At 41.9% G+C, this 21360-nt stretch overlaps 1 protein-coding gene across 4 annotated transcripts; it reads left to right on the top strand.

The window, feature by feature from the left end:
- Nucleotides 1–231: 231 nt before the first annotated feature.
- LOC135109769 (rab GTPase-binding effector protein 1-like) lies at nucleotides 232–20495 on the top strand. Of its 4 annotated transcripts, none has more exons than XM_064021382.1 (21): nucleotides 232–388; nucleotides 2123–2248; nucleotides 2514–2717; nucleotides 7925–8055; nucleotides 9092–9295; nucleotides 12005–12211; nucleotides 12547–12690; nucleotides 12801–12951; nucleotides 13400–13536; nucleotides 13884–13993; nucleotides 14433–14590; nucleotides 14767–14993; nucleotides 15347–15496; nucleotides 15780–15925; nucleotides 16019–16112; nucleotides 16239–16349; nucleotides 16546–16613; nucleotides 16891–17068; nucleotides 17397–17549; nucleotides 17662–17739; nucleotides 17961–20495. In XM_064021382.1, the coding sequence occupies exons 1-21, from the start codon at nucleotides 322–324 to the stop codon at nucleotides 18126–18128; spliced, it is 3012 nt and encodes a 1003-aa protein (XP_063877452.1). In that variant the 5' UTR covers nucleotides 232–321; the 3' UTR covers nucleotides 18129–20495. The 4 variants fall into 4 exon arrangements, with proteins under 4 accessions (XP_063877452.1, XP_063877451.1, XP_063877454.1 ...); XM_064021381.1 differs by having other exon boundaries at nucleotides 9092–9319; XM_064021384.1 differs by lacking the exons at nucleotides 232–388; nucleotides 2123–2248; nucleotides 2514–2717 and adding exons at nucleotides 3734–4350; nucleotides 4578–4931 and having other exon boundaries at nucleotides 9092–9319.
- The last annotated feature ends 865 nt before the right edge of the window (nucleotides 20496–21360 follow it).

Here is a 21360-nt window from a genome sequence, read left to right as displayed (position 1 = left end):
TACCCATAACCCATAATCCACACTATTTAAACCTATGCAAACAAAACATACAAATACAATATAAAAAAAATGTAGAAACCCAGTAAGTTGGAATCTTATAAACAAAACAAGATGAGTCCTTTAATCAATACACTCTGGAGGTCCCTGAGTCGGAACCTTCAGCGGGGACTTGGACCAATGAGAAATCGTGTCTCCGGGAAGCCTGGCTTGTGATTGGCCACGGGAAACACAGCTGCGGACCTTATGGTAGTGTCAGGACTCGCCACAAGCAGCTGGGGGAGAAGATGTCAGTCTATATGTTGAAATTATTAGTGAATTTCCATGGACACTGAGGTCACTCCAGCCACCATGGAGGGGGACGGAGAAGGGGGAGGTCCGGTGATCGAGGGTGAGAGGCTGACTATCTTAATTGCTCACTGATTCACCCATTTCCCTCTAGTCATTCATTCAACTTGACCCAACTTTTGCCGAATATGTCTCGATTGGAGTTATTTTCCGCAGGAAGTTCATGGGTGAGGTTGTGCTGAAGTGATGGGGTGTGTGAGAGATACTGTGGTGTGTTAAAGAGACAGGGTGGTGTGTTAAAGAGACAGGGTGGTGTGTTTGGATATCCGGGGGTGTTAGGGTGTTTGGGTGAGTCAGGATGCATGTGTTGGGTAATAAATGGTATATTAGGGATGCCCAAGTGTGTTGCCCTTAAGGTTGTGCTTGGGTGATTCAGGGTGTTTTAGTGGAGATACATGTAGGGTGAGGAATGGTGATAGGACGTAAGAAGGTGGTAAATGAATGACAGGATGCAGGGTTAGGAAGTAATAGGATTGTGATAGAATGTGTGGAGGTGGGAAAGAATGGAAGGCTGTGGGGGTGAGAGTGAATTAACAGTGAAATAGAGTGAATGGAAGAATGTGAAAGGGAGAAACAATTGTTGAGGTTTGTAGTATTAATGAATGGAAGAATGTGTGAATGAGATAAGTGGCAAACTCATCGTGTGCTGCATAGTCATTTTGCTGGGATGGCCAAGCTAACAGAACAATACTAACACCTACTATGGGTATTTAACATGTTTAGGCGACACAGGTGCGTATGTGGTGTTGCCTTAGTGAACTACACCCTCGGCAGCTTGGGGTCCTTTGTAAGCTGTGATTTGTAAGGTGTACATGGTGTTGTCTCTTATCCAGGAATGCTGTGAACTGTTGACTGTTACAAAGTTGTTATATGGTAGTTAGGAGATTAAGTGGTGTTTGTTATGATCTATGAATGTCATTGATTGTTATTACAGCAGTAAGGAAATTGTTACGTGGTAGTTACAGGAGTGCACAATAGTTAAGAGGATGCACTTGGCATGTTAAGAGGACGTCCCTCTCTGGATATTAAAAGGAAAACGAAACGTGATTTTGTCAAGGAACGGTCTTTAGATTAATTCAAAACCCATCAAAACTTGCCAGAAAAATTGTTTGTTCATGAAATTAGTAAGATGCAATTTACCAATAAATTGCTGATGTATCTGCATTTGGTTAGATGCTGCATCGTGTGTAGTAATGAAGGTTGTATACCTCTTAGTTTGTGATTCACAGCATTCAAGTGAATTATGTATCCCTGAAGTGTTGAGGAAGAGCAGCATTTATTGAACCAAAATTCAGGATAAGTTTTGAGGTCAAAACTGTACTGAAGTAACCTCTTGATGTCATTTGACACTTTACAAAAGCCATTACTACATGTGTATTAGTGCCATATATCAGGAGTAGAAGAGTGTGGATAAATACTGAGTGTGTTTTTGAATGAAATGAATGTTAATGCTTGGCAACAGTATCATTTTGTAGTGTAGTTTTCAATTTTAACCTTAACTTTGTGTCTGTGTTCCCTTTAGTAAGAAATCTATTTTTTTCTTTCAATGTAGCCTGTAGCAAGAGTAGGTGTGTTCTTGGAGGCTTGGATGCTGGCTTATAGACTCATTTCTCAAAGGCCTTGGTGGTTGAAGGATTTTCTCATCAACAGATAAAGAGGAAAACTGAAAGATCCTCACAAAAAATACCAGTACATAAATTAAAGTAATATTTACATTTATGGGTTATTCAGTTGGAAATCCAGAAATTAATTAGAATGTCTGCTATGTTGTGTGCAGAGCTCCAGAAGAAGATCCAGGAGCTGGAGGAGGATGCATGCAAGTTACAAGAGGAGAAGGCGAGGCTGGAGGAGGACTATGGGCACCGCCGCGCCAAGCTGAAGGAACTCTACCTGCAGAAGGAGGGTAAGTACGGCAGGGAAGGAGGAGGGCAGCTGGAGGAAGAGTGTACAATAAGGAATATTTTTGTGAGAATTCATAAGGGCAAGGCTACAATATTGGGAAAAATGAACTGAAGTAAAGCAAGAACAATGGAATACAAAATCACTAGTTCTTTTTTGATATCCCAATCAAACAAGTTAATGGATGAAAGAAACTTGAATGAGTAAGGATTAAAATAGAAAATTACTTCAATGGATAATTGAGTAACCCAACAATTCTCACTTCACAGAGGAACTGCGACTACAGACAGAACAGAAGGTGGCCATAGAGACAGAAGTGGAGGTGCTGCGTTCCCAGGTACAGCAGCTACAAGGTGACCTGGAAGAGGCACACAGTGCAGTGACCATCGCCCAGTGCACTGCTGAGAATGATGTGGCGGTCGAGCAGCGGAAATGTCAAGAGGAGATTGCTACAGTACACCAGCTGATGAAAGGTAAGTGGAAAAAATGAGGGCTGGTGATTTGAAGTGATAAAGGAGTGTGGCATGTGCAAAAGAGTGTGTTTGGGGAGAAAAGATGGTAAAAAATGAGGGCTGGTGATTTGAAGTGATAAAGGAGTGTGGCATGTGCAAAAGAGTGTGTTTGGGGAGAAAAGATGGTTTGCAGGGCCTGTAGATTAAATTGATAAGGGTGTGTGTGTGTGTGTGTGTGTGTGTGTGTGTGTAGGGTGAAGAATGTCTGTTTAGGGAGGAGATGCTTAATGATGCCTGTGTGGATGCATATTTTGATGAAGATTAGTGACAGGAAATGTGGAGATAATGAGATGTACAAAGGGCATAAGTGGTCTATCAGGAGTGTAGATGTGGAAGGATATTAAGTTATGTATAGTAAAATAGAGAATATATATGTATCAAACAATGCAAAGGGAGGACAAGAGCAGTATTCATGAAAATGAGTGAGAAAAAAACAGAAATGAATGATGAACAAAAGGGAGCACTGGTGAAAACCCATTAATCTATATACCAAACTGACATCTCTCTTGAAATCCAGTGAGACAGTCTGGGGAAAACATTGAGTAAATCCTTGCTCATGCTCCATCCTCTCACATCCTGTCCTGCGAGTGAAGGGAGAGGACTTTCTTGGTGTCTCCTCCAGTCTTCATGTCAGTCCACTATCCACTATAGATCCACTTTCCCCTATAGACTTCCACCTCTGCCATAGCATCCCTTTATTTAGGATTGTAGCTCTTCCCTCTATCTGTATGGTATCTCTAACCCTTATCACTCCTCTCATTTTTTCAGATACTGTATTTTCTTTCCTATTGACATCTCCCCTCACTTGCTGCTTATGCTTTTCTGTTCTAATCAAAGTGTGTCAGTGTTGCTTGTGCCCTGTCCCTTGCTGAATTTATTATTATTATTATTATTATTATTATTATTATTATTATTATTATTATTATTACTACTTGGGATTTATGGGAATGTGGTGTTCCTTATCACTGGGGTTTTATAGTTTCCCATAAAAACGGTGATGTTGTGTTGAGTATGGTGTGCATGTGGAAATTTAGAAAGGAATAACGTTTACAAGCTAGTGTTTAGGATCAAACCAGTAATTTTCTATATAAACCTCTTAAGCGACTTCCAGATCCCATTGGGCATCATCAGTTGGTATGTCTGTATCCTAATGAATCACCAGACAGACATCAACTCTCCAATAATTATGTACAGTACATATCAAAAGCATTGCTTCATTGACCTAGGAAATCTGATCTCATCGTGATTGCGGAGCGGAGGTTTGTCTGTCCCTCCCCCCTTGACAAGACACACCAACTCGCCAGTCACTAATTATGTATTGTACACATCAGAAACATTGCGTCATTGACCTAGGAAATCTGTCTCCTTATCGTGATAAAGGGGCGGAGGTCTGTCTGTCCCTCCCCCCATGACATCCATCCGTCTCATGTTATCAGCTACATGTGATAGAACTCAGTACAAGCCAGCCATTTCCCGGAGCACGGCCTCTGTTCAGTATGGTGCCTGATAGTGCCCGAGTGGCAGTGTTGGTTCAATATCGAGAAACTGTTATTATTACTACCGGATGCCATTGGTTATCCTGCATCTTACTGGCGTGAGGAAATGTAGCTTGGAGTTCAGCCCTTCGTGGTGTTAGCAGTGTTTCAAGGTCGTGATTCCTATCATTACAGTATGATGGTACTTGAAGATTTTACTGATGACATTGCGTTTAGCGCTTCAATCTTGTGAGGAAGGAATGTGGTAATTCAACTTACGGTAGAGATACCAGTAACATCTGCTTTACTAAGTGTTGCCATATCCAAGCACATTTTTCTCTTGCAGCGAATATTAACTTGAAGACTTGGCTGTACTATACATCGCAGTGTAGCCTTCGTGCCTTTTGAAAATCGTGCAGTGAGGTGCCGTAACGAAAGTGAGTAATGAAGTGACGTGCAAGATTATGACGTAAAGTACTAGGAAAAATTTCAGTTCAGAGACCAGTCTGGAAAGGGAGGCCTGATAGTGAGGGGTCCACTGTATCACAAGCAAGAACAGTGGGCACAGCAAACATGGATTACTTCACCAGGAATGGATACAACAACGTTTTTAACAGTGATGACAACAACAACACGGGGAGGGTTAAGACTGTCACACGCAGAATCACACGTTTGTTTACTCCCGATCTGCCAAACGAGGGTGAGTGATGACTACGGGGTATATTTAGAAAGTTCAAGTAAATACGAAGCTAGCTCTCTCTCTCTCTCTCTCTCTCTCTCTCTCTCTCTCATCTGTTCATGTTAAGTATTCATGTTAGGAAATGGAATATAATATAAGAGATTCTTATGTTTTCTGCATTATTAAGGGAAATGTTAAATGTTGATATGTGTGCATTAGAATGTGCTATTTATCTCGTTGATTCTCGCACGAAAACTGCTCATAAGACGCAGGTATTTCTCCTCCTCCCCCTACTACTACTACTACTACTACTTCTCTATTATCATTGCTGACATCCACAGTACTACATCTTCCTCTTACCAATAATCCCCGGCAGAAAGGCAGAGCACACCCGTACTATCTTTCCTGGTTACATAATGCGGGAAAAGTACAGTGAAGGCTCCCTGCAGCACCGATGTCCTGCGATGTTACGGAATGCGAATGGATGATTAGAAAACATGCTGTGATTTTAGTCTATTCCGTCTCTAGTTGTTGTGAAGCTGTGTGCTTAGATACATTGAAACCCGCGTCTACCTTACTCAGTGTAGGTGTGTGTATTTAATGAACCGGCGTGGGCACAGGTGTGAGAACAGGTGATGTTGAGAGAGGTGAGTGAGTGGTGATGACGTTTCTCTTACCCCCCCTCCCATCCTCTTTCTTCCACCCCTCACTATCATCATCAACCCTTATCCTCCTCCTCCTCCTCCTCCTCCTCCTCCTCCTCCTCCTCCTCCTCCTCCTCCTGGAATAGGCTGTTTCGTAAGCTAAGAAATATCAAGGCACATAATTCAAGGATGCCAGACTGAAAACTTCCGATGAGTGAAATGCTTAACTTCTTCGGTACTCTTTTGCCTCCAACTTCGCCATTGCTAGTATGTAAGCGGCTCATGGTATGATAAGGGACCTACAAATGTCAAGATGCCCAGGAATCGTGTTGGGGGAGTGTTATTGCAAGGGAGAGACTAGTGTTATGAAGGAGGAAGAGTGCTGAGTGTTGGTAGCCCTGGTGGCGGTGGAGCGGTGAGGACTAGCGGTTCCTTTGCCTCCTACCAACCACTACTGCTGTTATTGCTGCTCAGTGCTCGTGCAGCTGCCTCGGATCAGTTGCCTCAGTTGCCTCTGTCTAGTCGGAGACTGTGCACGTCGCGTCTCGCACAGCGCTGGGCCAGGATATTTGATGGTATACACGTGATATCTCTCCGTTGAAAGCACCCGTGTGATATATGCACTCCCCTCCCTCCTCTCCTTCCTCTCCCTCTCCTCTCCCGCACTCCCACACCACCAAGCTCCCATCTCACCCGCATGCCAGCAAACAAGCCCTATTTATGCACGGAAGCCCATCACTGAAGCGCAAACTGGCGTCATCCCGATTATCTCGCGCCTCACCCCACAACTGTCTTTCTGTTCTTGAAGGTTGAGATATCGATGTGTTGTGGTGTGCTGGATTCTCTCTCTCTCTCTCTCTCTCTCTCTCTCTCTCTCTCTCTCTCTCTCTCTCTCTCTCTCTCTCTCTCTCTCTCTCTCTCTCTCTCTCTCTCTCTCTCTCTCTCAAGTAAACCAGGTCCAGTGTTATTTGATATTATTCTTTAGTTTCATCGCTTGGTGTGTCTGTGGCAGAGAGAGAGAGAGAGAGAGAGAGAGAGAGAGAGAGAGAGAGAGAGAGAGGATTGGTGATTGGTCTTTGTGTGCACCTGATTTTTTTTTTTTTTTTTTTTTTGAGGGGGGTGCGAAAGGAGGGGTGAGCTTTTGTCAACGTCAGTATCTTGAAAGGTCATGCATGTGTGTGTGTGTGTGTGTGTGTGTGTGTGTGTGCTCTATTGACGACTGCATGACTTTTTCACTGACGTATTAAAGAATCATGCGTCTGCTGATCGTGGTGATGATGGTGGTGCTGATGGTGATGATAATGGTGGTGATAGGATGGAATAGATCTATAAATCGTAATACTGTGTGTCGCGTTGAATTGCATTTTAAGAATGTTTCAGATCAATGCTCTCTCTCTCTCTCTCTCTCTCTCTCTCTCTCTCTCTCTCTCTCTCTCTCTCTCTCTCTCTCTCTCTCTCTCTCTCTCTCTCTCTCTGCTCAGTCACACAGTAAATTCACGGTTATATCTTAATGCCATCTCGTATACTTTTCTCAAATTACCTCTGCCTTCTACTTCCTTCCTTCCTTTCTTTATTTCTTTCTTTCTTTCTTCTTTCCTTTCCTCCCTCCCAATTTTCTTGCTCTTTTCTTATTCCCTTTCCATAATCTTTATATTGTTCCTTCTCTTTCTCTCATTCGTAATCTTATCTCTCCTCCCGTCTCTCCTCCATCAACAGTTTCCCTCTTTGTACTATTATCTCTCCTTTTGTCTCTCTTTCTTCTCCTTTCTCTACCTCCCCTCCTATTTCCTGTCTTATCTTCCTGTTCTCCCTCCTCCTCCCTTCTCCCTCCTCACCTCTTGTCTTGTTCTGCTTTTCCTCCGCCCACTACATACACATTATTTAACTTTCCTCCCTGGCTTTGTTATTATCTTTATGCATCCTCCTTCGTATATCTTTCTCTATTCAGTGCAACGCCTTTATCATCCGTTATCGCGTCATTCCTTCCTTCATTTATCCCATTTGTAATATTTTGTTATATATCTTTTCATAATATCTTGTCTTTTACATCCTTTCAGCATCCTCTAACTTTATATTCCTCCTTTTCTTTATTATATTTGTCACCCTTCTCTATTTACTCTAAGCATCCTTCATCGCCTGCTTTCCTTCTTTATTTTCCCTTTCTTCCTTCCTTATTCTTTCAGCATCCTCTAATTTTATAATCCTCCTTTTATTTATCATTCTCGTTACAAAACTTCAGTTTACCCTCCTTTCATCTTCCATTGCCTGCCTTCCTTCATTCCATCCATCCATTCATCTGTCCGTCCCGCTTTCTTGCCTTCCTTCCTTCCTTCCTTCCTTCTCGGGATAATGTGTACCGGTGTCTTTCAGAGGAGGTAGCTAACGCCGTGGACCAGACGGGCGGCCGCTACGAGGGGGAGATCAAGAGACTGAAGAAGCTGACGGAGAGACTGGATGCGGAGAAGCAGCACTACAGGAAACTGTATGAGAGGCAGCTTGAGGTGCGAGGTGGTGAAGGAGGAGGGGATGGTGATGGTGGTGGTTGCGGTGCTGTTAGGGTGTAGTGGGGAGGAAGTAGGAAGAGGTGATGGTCCATAGTGGGGAGGAGGGAGAGGTGGTGTTTGGGTGTAGTGTGGAGGACATGGGGGAGGTGGTGTTGGTTGTGGTGAGATGATGTACGTAAAGAAGAGGAAGAGGAGGAGGATTAGATGGAGGGTAGAAGAGGATAGGATGAGGTTGGGGGGAGAATAGATGCCGGAAGTAAGAGGAAGTTGTATGCTTTCTATTAATTTATTTAATTTTTTTTTTATTTTTTCCTTCCTCATTTGTTGTGTATATAGACTGATGAAGTAACACACACACACACACACACACACACACACACACACACACACACACACACACACACACACACACACACACACACACACACACTGGCTTACACAGCACGTAACAACGATAGTGACAGCACCAACAAGATCAGTTCCGGGATCAGGTGGCTGGCGCAGAGTCAGCAGGAGCCTCAGAGCCTTGGTAACAACACCACAATGGCCCATTCACTCGCTCTAGATTACATGTAACAGATAGATAGCATTGTGTCCTCACCTCACACCAACTTCATGACAGGTAACAAGTCAAACTGAAGTAAATAGCATAGCCTCCTGTCCTGACCTTATTCAACCTTTTAATGAATACAACTGTTCATAATGAAGTGAAGAGCTTAGTCTCACTTTTGTCTTGATCTGATATGAACTTTTTATCCATGCCATAATGAAGTACAGATCATAGATACTCACTTTCTTGCCGTCATAGAGCAGATCAAATCAAAGAATTTAACTTCACATCACATCCTTTTCCTTCATGAACAGATAACGCTGAACTGAAAACAACATTGTAAAGATGGTTTTGAAGGGCATAGGAGCTCCAGGCTTAAGGTGATCAGAGTTTGTATGACTAATAAAGAACATGGCTCAGTCTGAGGTTATCAAATGAAAAGCAAGTCATCATTAGTCCACTGATGCCCCTTCCCTTCAACAGGAGTCAGACATCAGGAACAAGGGGGAGAGCTTGCTGAATCCTGGGGTGCTGTCAGTTGTCACCAAGTCCCTGGCCAAGCGTGTCCCCAGCCTGAGTCCATCGACCCTCAGCACCCCAGAGAAGGCCTCCCACAACACCTCCTTCGGGCCCCAGCCGTCCTCCCTCATCGTGGACTCAGAGAATCTTGAGGACAGCATGAAGAAGGTACGGTCACCCAGGAGTCATGAGGTAGGTGTCTCAAGGTTGGGGTGGCATGCCCGTAGTAATGTGTTCAAAGTGCGTGTGTGTGATTTATTTGGCTTTGTAGATTTTTCGCCTTGATTGAAGTTGTTGAAGTTGGTTATTATGATGTATTTATATGCATTTTTTTGAAGAGTAATTAATCTCTTGTTCTGTTTTGTATTCTTGTTGTTTTTCAGTCTTGGATATTCACCAGTCACATTTTCCATCCTATCCCTTATTTCGTCCTTGTTTTTTCAAATTTGCTAATTCTGATCTTTATCTCATATTTGCATTTCCTTATAATTTATTATGGGTCTAACCATTCATTCACATAATCATTGTCATTTCATTCAGTGTTGAAAGTCAGGTTCCCTGTGTCTGAATACTTGGATCAGCCTTTGTCACATGATAGTGGCTTGGTGTGCTGCACTGTTAAATGCAGTTTGTCTGTCCCCCCCTTCTGTTTTTGAGGCCTGTCATGAGGACCTTACCTCATCTCTTCTTTAATCTACTTGTGGGCATTCTACCTTCCATTTCAAATTGTTTAGTACCTTACACTTCATCCAGTCACACTCATTCTTTCTCCACCTGGCCAGACCAGTACTGTCTCTGTATTTCCATCACTTCACTGGTCCTCTCAATCCCAAGTCTACTGTTGAATGCCTCAGTTATTGGACTATCTTACCACAGCATTGCATTCTTTATGCAAATCCAAACCTTCTCATATTAAAGAGGATAATGATTACCCTTAGAGCTATGTAGAAATTTCTCATTATCCTATGAATAAACTTATGGAATAATGAGTTATTTAGTGAAGAGGGCTAGAAATCTGAATATAGCTGGTAGAGTTTTCATTGGTAGATAAATCCAAGAGGACTTGAACTGAAGCAGTCCAGAATGACCTCAGATGTAGACCTGTGCATGGAGACTGGTAGAGACTGTGCAGCCTGGCAAGCCAAGCTGCAAGGCCAGTACATACTAATGTGTGTGGAGCCTTTTTAAATGAAGATGTTAACTCCCATATACAGTGGAGTGGATTTTACTTTTTCTCAATGTAAGATTTAGTGAACTTCTTATTCTTTGTGCAGGATTCCTCTCAATTTTTTTTTCTATACTGGGAACTATCCTGCTGGCATCTGCCTTTTTGCTCTTCACCTGGTTATGGAAGTCTGTGGATGTGATGGTGGCATGCTTCTTTAGACAACTGAAGGTGTTTGAGATGTTTATTGTTGTGGAAGGGAGATGCTCTAGCTGGGGAAGAACTCTTGCATATCATACTGACATATCCACTGGGATGAATGACCTGGTAATTGGGACATGATGATATTGGTTGCCTTCTGGTGTAACTCTGATTACATTCAACTTCTGGTGGCCGTGGGTGTTGGAGGCAAGGCGGGACCATTACTGCCATTAGTCTGTTATGAGTGAGCTGCTTAATTCTCAGCAGACATCATCACTGTTGCTTTCACTCAAGATTACATCCCAAGGCTTGTTATGATATCTGTTGCTGCATTCTCCTTAGTTTATCCTTTTGAAGTGGCAGGTGTATACAGTCCTGAGAACTTCCTTCCCTATGTAATGGTCAGCTGGTCTTTAGGTATTGTTGATAATGAACAAAATATAACTCATAATTAATCACCCTTGTTGCTTGATTAGAAGCTTAGTAATTAAAAGATTTTTGTTGTATAACTAATGATATGATACAACTTTCATACTATTTGTAGATTGGATTTTAACTGTGCATTATAGCCATAACAGTAACATAAAAATCATTCTTAGTGGCTCACCAACAAAATCAAGGCTTGAATAACTAAGCATTCCAGCACTGCTCATCCTGAAATGAAACCAACTATCACAAGTATACCCTTCTTAATTATTTACTCAGGGAAATCTTCCCAAATAATGATTGTGAGAAGAGTTACCACAGTGGTCATGGTTGTGATACTTGGGTTTCCATATCCTAGAGCCACATAGATAGTTTCCCTCAATGTATCCAAGTGATGGGAGGTTGGAGTAGTGGTGGTGGTGGTGGTGGTAGCAATGGTGGTGATGGTGTTTGGAGTGCTTTTATCCTAAGGTTGAAGGGAGCATGTTTGGTTTGTAAAGTTAAGATATTCCTCTTGTGTATATTAAGATTAAGAAATGGGTATGTAACCTGAGGAGGAATCAGTGTAAGTACAAAGAAAGTTAATAGAGGGAGGTTTGTCTTTTGTCCTCTTGACTAGACAAGTTGGATTTGCATCTTTTGTAATTCAGAGGATTGATGCAAAAATCATGAGGAAATTAACACTAAATTGTACTGAATAGTGGATTTTGACTGGATCAACTTGCACCATGTTACTATATGAAACTATTATAGCTTCTTACTTGGGATTCAGTGAGTGTGGTAACTTTGAACATTATTTACTTATACTTGACTGAGAACATATTGCACATTCTTGTATTCTTTCCATTCACATAATTCTTGCTCCTTACAGTTCTCTTGTTCATCTTCCACATCTTTCTCTCATGTCTGTGTGCTTTCTCTATTAATTTCCAGTAAAGATGGCCACTGGCAAAGGCTGCATCTTATTTGCACCACTTTGCACTAGACCCAGCAGCCCTAGGCTTACACCATGCAATGCTTACATATTGCAAGCTCACAAAATATTCTATACACTTCAGAAGCACTCATCATTCTTTCTTCTTCAGGCACAGGAGGATGCCGACTTGCTACGGTCACTTGTTGAACCCTTGGAGGAGGAGATTCATGCCCTCAAGGAAAAGATCCGTGCCCAGGATGCCCAGCTGCGTGCCCATGAGGCCCAGCAAGCAGCAGCCCTCCACACTGCAGACTTGGTGGCTCCCCTTCTCCAGGGCACTGACACAGCCCAGGTGGTGCAGCAGCTTGATGACAAGGTGAGGAGTGCCTTGAATTTTCTTGTGGAGGAGATGGGCTTTTGTGGGACATTTAGATATGGACTTTTTAAGACATTTGGAAGAAATGGATTCTTTTGAGACATTTAGAGATGGACTTTTGAGGGAGATGGACTTTTCTGTGACATTTGGAAGAGATGGACTTTTTTGAGACTAAATATTTAGGGATGACATTGTGAAAAAAGCTTTTCTTTGGCATTCATTGATGGATCTTTCTGGGACATTAGGTGTGGCTAAGGAAGTAGATAATTCATAAAAGGTTTATTGTGTGTGTGTGTACAGTGCTCATCAGTTTCTAATGTACACTTGTGTGGCAGCTCAAGGGCATGTGCAGTACGCTTGAGGCTGAGAAAGCATCCCGGGCTGATCTGGAGCTGTACACTGCCATCCTGAACACCCAGAAGACGGCCCTTACTGATGAAGTGGACAGGTTACGCTCCCAGATGACTGAACTGAGACAGGCGAGTGATTCTCTTCCCTCTTATGTAACATTTAAGAAATAATAAAAGAGAAGAGGAAATTAGGACTGGACATGGAGTGGTGTGCCATCATGTGTCTCTTTATCTTTCAGTCATACGAGACAGAGCGGCGTCAGCACAGGGACCTGAAGCACACTTGGCAACGAGCCAATGACCAATTCCTGGAGGCCCAGCGGCTGCACCTGGCTGACATGAGGCGCATGCAGGTGCTGCTCACCCAGGATCAGCTGCACAAGTTGGAAGGTGAGTGAGTTTTGTTCTTTTCCTTACAATAGAATGTAAGAAAATAAGGGAAACTACAAAAATCCATCAGGCCTACACATGGCATTTCCTGTATGAAATATGCTTACCTAACCTACCTATTTCCACTTATAATCCCCTTCCATAAATTTGTCTAATCTTCTTTTAAAGCTCATTAGTAATTCAGCACTGATAATCTCATTATCAAGTCCATTCCATTCATCTATCACTATTTGAGAACCAGTTCCTCCCTAAATATAATGGAATGGACTCAGTAATCAGGTGGTTAGTGCTGATACTAACAACCACCTTACCTGCTAGTTGGGTGTATTGTTTTGAAAACATTAACTTTTATCATCAAAACATAAGGGAGGCTGCAAGCTCTACATGGCAATCCCTGTATATGATAAGATTGCAGTCCCTTCATAGCTGCTTTATTCTTCCCCTTCAGAAGCACAGCAGAGTGAGGAGGCTGCTGCCAGGGCAACACCTCACTTCACACTCACCAACGCCAAGCAGTCCCCCACACACCTGGCCACCCCACCTGCCGTCAAGAAACACGGCCCATCGCCCACCCCTGAGAATGAGGTATGATTTATTGCTACACTTTCATACTTTTTAGCCTTTTGAATCATCACTTTCTCTTTATCTGCCATATTTGTTAATATTCTAAATTTCTGTATGTGGTATGGTTATTACAGTCTTGTATTTTTTTTGTCTACTGAGTATTCTTAATGACATATTTTGATTTGTATATGCTCTGGTTGTAAAGATGTCTCTCTTTATTCACATAATAATGAATTTAAAGTGATCAGACAGTGAAGGAAGAAGTGTAGCCTTGTTTACTTTGGGTTTGAAAATTTTGCCTTATTTTTATTTTGTGTTGTATGTTATTATTTATATTTTATCTCATTGAGTTGTATTTCTTTATACAGGTAGAGAGTGACAAATCCTCCTCACTATTAGACCTGGAGGAAGAGTCAGCACCCACACCCGTCTCCACCACCACCACCACCACTACTGCCATTGCCACAACCTCACAAGGGTACAGCCATTGATGGATTTCCACTCACCATTAAAGTTACCTTGATGGAGGTTCCCGTGATCAGCTGGCCTTTAGTTGTAGTTGTTGCTTCTGCTGTTTCCCATGAAGTTCACATTCTAATTGCAGAAGAGGATCATAGATATAGGAAATTTTGAGAGGAGAAATTTAGTTCAGTATAAGATGTCGTAAGGCTAAGGAATGGAGAGTGAGAGATGGAAAAATTGGTGAGGGGAGAGTTTTGATGTAATTGTGATCACAGTTTAAATAACCTTTTGGACTTCTACAATGTTTCATGTTTCTTCTTGATCTTAAGTCATCTGATCCACAAAGAATTCCTCAGTTGGCATAAGGAGATTATCAGCAGATCAAAGAGAAAAGGCTTAACTTGGTGAAAGAGTGATATGTTGCTCACCTGCTGACCATGAATGTACTATGGCAGGGAGCAGAGTGATGACCAGAGCAGCGAGACAGAGACCCGCAGCCTGCCCCCAGACTCCCTTGCCCCTGATGGCCTCATCCCAGGCAGCATCTTAGCTGAGCGTTTCAGTCCTGACAAGATGCCTCAGCTCACACAAGACCAGCAGAAAGCTCTACAGGGTGAGCTGTCTTATGGATCCTTTATTGTTACAGTCCTTTATGCTTGTCTTTCAGTTTATTAATTAAATATGAGTACATATTAAGTGATTTGTTGTTCTACACTGAAAGTTATACTTGCAATGATAATTCTGCACTTACAATATTTACTGATTAGTTTCACTACCTTTTCCCAACAGAAGTGTTCCCAGATGCCCCAGGCGAGACTCCTCTCACCCCTCAGGATGAAGACTACCTAGTGATTGACTTCTCACCCAGTGCAGACTCAAGGATTGGCCAGGGGCAGGGGCGGCGGGTGGTGAGTGAGGTGGAGTGGAACATGCTGCATGAGGAGATCAGGCGGGCTAGATCTCACATGGGACGGTCCTGCCAGCTGTGCACCTCCTATCAGTCTCAGCTGCAGAAGGTAGGCAACAAGAGAGGGTTGCAGCCCTCTTGGACACTTCTGTGTCTTTTGGCAAAACTTTTGACTATTGGGAACTACTGAATTATTAGTTTTAAAATATGTACCACTGACTGTGAATACCTAAGATATTGGTGTGGCAGAGAATGTATTATATTCTTGTGATAATTATGCAGTTATGCTCACTTTGTTCAGTACTTGTTGTTTTCTTCTATTTAAGGTTCCTTAAAACTGTTCTTTCCTTAAGTGCTAAATGCTCTCATATGTACTATAATAACATAATTCAATATAAAAAAAATAGTTTTTGTGTGCTTGTGGAGATGATGTGGTGTAGCAAGGACTGGTGGTACTTGCAGGCTCAGAGTGATCACCGGGACACTGAGAAGCAGCGGTTGGATCTGGAGCGTGCCCTGCAGAGGTACAAAGAGGACCTGGATCGGGAGGCTCGGTACAGGCAGGTGATGGAGGAGCGCTGGCAGGGCATGGCAGAAGACTATGAGAAGAAAGTGAGTTGATGTGACAGCAGAGGGTTATCTCCCAATGGATAAAGGGAGAAACCATAGAATCACATATATATAAAAATGAAAGATTAATGTCCATCATATTTGATGTATATTTATTTGCTAATGTGGTTTCAAATGTTAATGTGTGTGTATAGTTGTCTATTACTTGATTCTTGCCTCTCATGTAAAGGTGAATGATTATTAATGACCACCACTTACCTGAAAGAGTATTTGATGTATACTTATGCCAATATATATTCATATGTTTCATAATATGTGTTCACAGGTAGCAGGGCTGGCCAGTGTAGTCGAGACAGCAGCAGGCAAGCAAATGGAGTTGGAGACAAAGTTCCGCTCAACTATATCCAGCGTCCATGACAAGCTACGTTCCTTGACTGAGCGCAGGGAGATTGCCCAGCAGGAGCTTACCAGGTACTGCAACACTGTCTCTTATTCCAGTGTTATTGAGATTAGAGGTTCTATGATAAATTCCCTCTCATTCACATGCCCCTTCCTATCCTGCAGATTACAGAAAGAAAATGATGACCTGGTGGGCAAGCACAGCAAGCACTCGCAGCAGCTGCAGAATGAAATAATCAACTTACCAGACAATATGGAGGTGAGTGAGATGAAGCTCTTCTCTCTTACATTAAGTTACTCGTTTCATTGTAAGATTGACCTGTTGATTTAAACATGGTAAGTTTGTTTTGACATTAGAGTGAGCACATGCTTTGCTGGGTTTCAGGATATGCAGTTGCTATTGTTGCGTTACCGAGAGGACATCATTGAAGCAAAGGTGTCTAAGGAACATCAGGAGGAAAGCCTTAAGTCAGAGATCCTCTTCCTTAAGGACCGGGTCAGTATTGAGGGCACTGGAGGATGTCATCATCATCATCACCATTTCATTTAACATTCTTATAATTTTACATGACCATTTCATTTAACATTCTTATTTTACATGAGTTGGATTATCATGCATTTAGAGGATGGAGAATCTGCATGATTTCTTGCAAGCTGTGTGGTATGAATTCTGATGCATGTTTGTGTTGCAGGTGCTGGCAGAGCAACACGAGAAGAACACCATCGAGGACCGCTTGTCATCTGAGATAGATCAGCTCAGGTGGGTGAAGGGGCAGGGGAGAGACTGCATCCATCTTTCAGGGGTTGATGTTTTGTCCTTTGTAAGTGCTATTGCACAGGGTCCATAAGTGGGATATGACAATACACCATCTTAGAATTCTCAGATTTTGTCCTGTTCTTTCTTTTCAAGGAAAACACATGGTCTTCAGCAGTAATGTTTGAAAGAGTTCTGTTATTTAGAACAAAACAAAGAAGAACCCTTATATTTGATTAAATGAAGCAACCATTTATGTGCATATGAATTTTGTGTGTTGCAGAGAAAAAGTGGCATTGCTGGAGAGCCTGGAGAGTCAGATGAAGCTGGAGCGCAGGACAAGGGTGGAAAGTGATGCCCAGGTGCGGGACCTTGAGACAAAACACACAGAGTCACAGCTCAAGAGTCAGCAGATCATCACTGGCCTCAAGACGCAGGTGGCTGAGCAGACACAGATGAGGGTGTGTACTGTGGCATGCAATGCTTGTGGCATTTTCAGCGATCCTTTATAGGCATTTATGATCTGTGTCACTGTTATAGTTCTGGGCTCTTATATGTCATGGAGTCTTCTTGATAATCTTTCCTCTCATGTGGCTGTTACCATTTTCTGATGAGGCTCCTGTATCTTTTGTTGCCATGTTCTGGTGTCATCTGTTGTGGCAGTCTTGTTCATGTATCAGCTGAGTTGAGATTTATTAAGTATTAATTAACACTTAGCAGATTTCCTGAACAAGTGTGGAGTTCATGTATCTTGCAGCTTTAAGACCAGTTTGGTTGGTCTCTTTGCAGGCTCGTCTGGAGGCTGAGGTGGTGGAGCTGCGGGGGAGGGTGTCAACACTCCAGCATGACCTTGACACCTCAGAGGCTGTCCAGAGAGATTTTGTGCGCCTCTCCCAGTCACTGCAAGTTCAACTGGAAAAGATTAGGCAGAGTGAGAAGGAGGTGAGTGAGGGTAGCTGTCAGTCTTAATTATCTGGAGGGAGACAGACCATTGATGGAGTTGTTTATTGTGAAGATGCAGTGACTAACATGCTGGTGTGGTTGTGTGTTGCAGGTGCGGTGGCAACACGAGGAAGACCAGGAGGAATGCAACAGCTGTAAACAAAGATTTTCTGCCATGGGCCGGAGAAAGGTGTGTAGATCTTTTCTCTTGGAAGACTTGAATCTTGCTCATTATTTGTAGTACTGCCATGTTTTTTTGGGGATGAGATAACTTGTGTCAATTTTAGTGATTATAAATTTCAGGGATGAGATAACTTGTGTCAATTTTAGTGATTATAAATTTCAATGTGTTATATCCATTTCAGCTATTACATCTAACACTGCTAATACTCAACCTCATTCTCCCCACAGCATCACTGCCGTCACTGCGGCAAGATTTTCTGTAATGAATGTGTCAGCAAAACAGTGCCAAGCGGTCCCCACCGGAGACCCTCTCGAGTGTGTGACGTGTGCCATACCCTCCTGGTGCAGGATGCCACCCCATACTTCAGCTCAGAGCCCCCACACTCCCCAGACTGACCACCTTAACCATCCCAATCCTTCACCACCACTTACCTCGAGTGACTTTCCATACTGAAGGCGACTGTGCCATGGAAGGTTTCCATTCCTCCCCAATGAGCCTGTCTGTTCCTTCATCCACCCATGGCTGTCTGCAACCCCTCGGACCCCAAGTCACTGAGGGGCCTCACTGGTGCACTTCTCCCCAGGTTGTGTTTCAACAATTCCAGCTGGTGGGCCATGCAAGCAACTAGTCATGCAGTTTGTTAATGTCGTCAGCTGTGGTTCCCTGTGCCACCACAGGCCTTGCTGTGCTGGGTGGAGTCTGGGTGACTGGATGCTGGGTTTGGGCAAGTGAGCGTGTGGTAAAAACCCAGCTGAACAAATCTAGTTCCTTTTAAAGAGGAACAGTTTAGAGGTAATGGTGTTTTTGTCCCTTACTATAGAGTCATTTTATTTCCCATACATCACCCTGTGTTTCTTTGATGGCCTAATCTTCCACAAGTGACTCCAGACTCATAGTAGTTAGTTCTGTTAGATCAGATGCTTCTCTGAAGAAAATGTGCTGAATGCTATTTATGACTCCTTACACTTAATTTCCAAATCAGTCCTGCCTTATCAACTATCTCCTGTCCTCAAGGGTTTGCTACAGCCATAAAGAGAATTGTGAATATGTATAAAAGTTAGAATTATTGATCATTACCTAGATCTGTTGTGGCAGTGTTTATATTTAGTCCTGACAAGAGTTTTATATTTTCTACACATATATAAATATATATACTATAGTGTGTGTGTGTGTGTGTGTGTGTGTGTGTGTGTGTGTGTGTGTGTGTGTGTTATTGCAGGACAGAAAGGGGGGCTCTAGTATTGAATTTTATATATATTACAGCAGGAAGTTCAAGAGACAAAGCACTAGTAACAGCAGTAATATTTCAGATAATAAATCCTTCTAAAGTTACTATTTTAAATCCTATATTGTTACTCGTTTAAGTAAATTGCTCCTCACTGAGTGCATCTAACAAGATCCAGTTCATGTTGACCTAACCATGTCTCACCTCATTCCTTTCAAATGACCTAACCACCTGTCTCACCTCATTCCTTTCAAATCCAGATACAGTCAGCATGCAGTCAGAATAGTGTTCACAGACAGGAAGATAAGCAGACCATTAGGGCAGCACACTGGCATATATATTCCATAGAGTAATGAAATTAAATAGGCTAAAAGCCTGAGTTTGTATGTGTGTATGTAAGGAAGGGCCTGTGTCTAAGGGAGGAGGCTGTGAGTGAGTAAATGCAGTGGTACCTTGGTTATCAATGTATCGGAAAACCCACACTTGCTAAGCCAACCAACAGAGGCTGCATTCATGCCTCGTGGTTCTCAAGTACATATTCCTAAACATTTCAGTGTCTGATGTTCACTACTTTTAACAGGGTTTATGGGAAATTAGTGGAGATTTCAAGGATATTTTCATTATTCTAGTGACAACTTAAGAATTATGTACTATCAGAAGGAAAAGACCACACATAATCTGACTAATCATTTGAGTGGCCCATAAAAATAATCCTAATGAGAGCACACTGCTTTTAAGAATACAGGATCTAAAATCATGAAACATTCCTCCCTAACTTGTTGAATGGTCAAAGCAACTGACTCATTTGGGGCTTCCAGATACAAGCACTGACTCCACAGCCTTGTGCCGAGCAATTGTGCAGCACACTTTGTTAACAATTTTGATATGTTTTGGTTTGTTTGTTTGCATTGTAGCTCTAGATGCTCTATGGTGACCTTGTGCTGTGCAGTACAGTGTTGCAGTTTGATAGTGCAGCTTTTGTTAAATGTAATGCAAAATTAGCCAAACCTTTATATAATTCTTTCTTCTGAGTGACGTATGGTACACTATTTTATCTGTAATTGATGAATGGCTACATTGTTGGCAGTGTGAACAGTTTGGGATTGATTAATTCAGATGCCTCTGGTGAATGAGGACATTGTAATCTGCACTGAAATGGAAGGTTCAGATAACTAAGATACCACTGTTTTTTTTTTTTTTTTATCATTTAATGTAATGTTCCTCAACTCAGTCTTACCTATATTCATGCATTGCCTGAAACTTTTAATGCAATAGAAGTGTTTAATTATAGCAGATATGTATTTTAAGGATCATGGTGACAGTGGGTAATGTGCTGCATTATTTTTAAGACTTTTCTGATCAATTCTTTGTGGTGGCTAAGTTTTTAAGTCTGGGAACAGGAGATAAATTGTCCCTAAATCAAAACATATTGTTAGACCATGGCAAGTATTTGTTTTGTTCACCATAAATTTGCATTGAGAGAAGGTGCAATTGTACTTGGGAAGGTGTACATAATTAGTGTAAATACCTTTATATATATATATATATATATATATATATATATATATATATATATATATATATATATATATATATATATATATATATATATATATCACATTACTTTTTTTTTTTTTTTTTTTTTTTTTTTTTTTTTGTAAATGTCAGGGACTTTTACTTTAGTGTGCTATGGCTGATATGCTGTATAGTGTGCAGTGGTGTGCTGTGTGGTGGTGGGTGTTAGCTTTTACCAGGGAAACAGGTGGGAAAAAGTTTGATTGACTGAATAAATGACAGTGACACAGGGTCATATTGTGCCACAGAAGGAAGGAGTATTAAGTTACACCAAGGCAACAGGGAGAAAAGAGATTGACTTAATTAGTCAAATTTGGCACTGCTGCAGATTACATGATGCCATTGGAAGGGGAGCTGAACTATGTACTATGAAAGGTGTGCATGAGAAGAATGTTATGGTAGTGTGCATATTGTGAAAGGTGAGATAGCAAAGAGGAAGTTACGTGCTGCATAAATGCTGCATAAGAGAGAGATCAGCTCAGGTACAAAACAGTAAAGTCTCACAAAACGAACAACTTTTAGGAATCCAGAAATGCAGGATTAGGACTTTGTCCATCAGATGTCTTGAAAAAGGAATGCCTGTTTTTATCTAAAGTGGGATTTATGCATTGGAATTGGGACATGGGTATTGTCTTTTATGGTGAATGCAGTGATTTGGGTCCTTTCTTGTTTTTAAAGAAACTGAAGAAGAGTGTGAGTGTGAGCGTTTCTTTGTCACCAATTTACAGTACAGGAGTTAAGAAGTACCTATATATGCCTATTTATTAGAGTTTATGTGACACATCAGCATTGCAATGAACCACTATCACTAGTCTGATGGAATGAGA

This window comes from Scylla paramamosain, chromosome 19, assembly GCF_035594125.1.
Source record: "Scylla paramamosain isolate STU-SP2022 chromosome 19, ASM3559412v1, whole genome shotgun sequence".
NCBI lineage: Eukaryota > Metazoa > Arthropoda > Malacostraca > Decapoda > Portunidae > Scylla > Scylla paramamosain.
The sequence above is the reverse complement of the archived record's forward strand: the minus strand, read 5'-3'. Positions and strand labels throughout refer to the sequence as shown.

Excerpts from the sequence above, each read along its gene's own strand:
- LOC135109769 (XM_064021381.1), top strand. The coding sequence starts at position 322 with ATGGACACTGAGGTCACTCCAGCCACCATGGAGGGGGACGGAGAAGGG. Across the intron at positions 12,691-12,800 it reads AGATGACTGAACTGAGACAG|TCATACGAGACAGAGCGGCG; the intron begins GCGAGTGATTCT and ends TTTATCTTTCAG. Across the intron at positions 15,926-16,018 it reads GCCCAGCAGGAGCTTACCAG|ATTACAGAAAGAAAATGATG; the intron begins GTACTGCAACAC and ends CCTATCCTGCAG.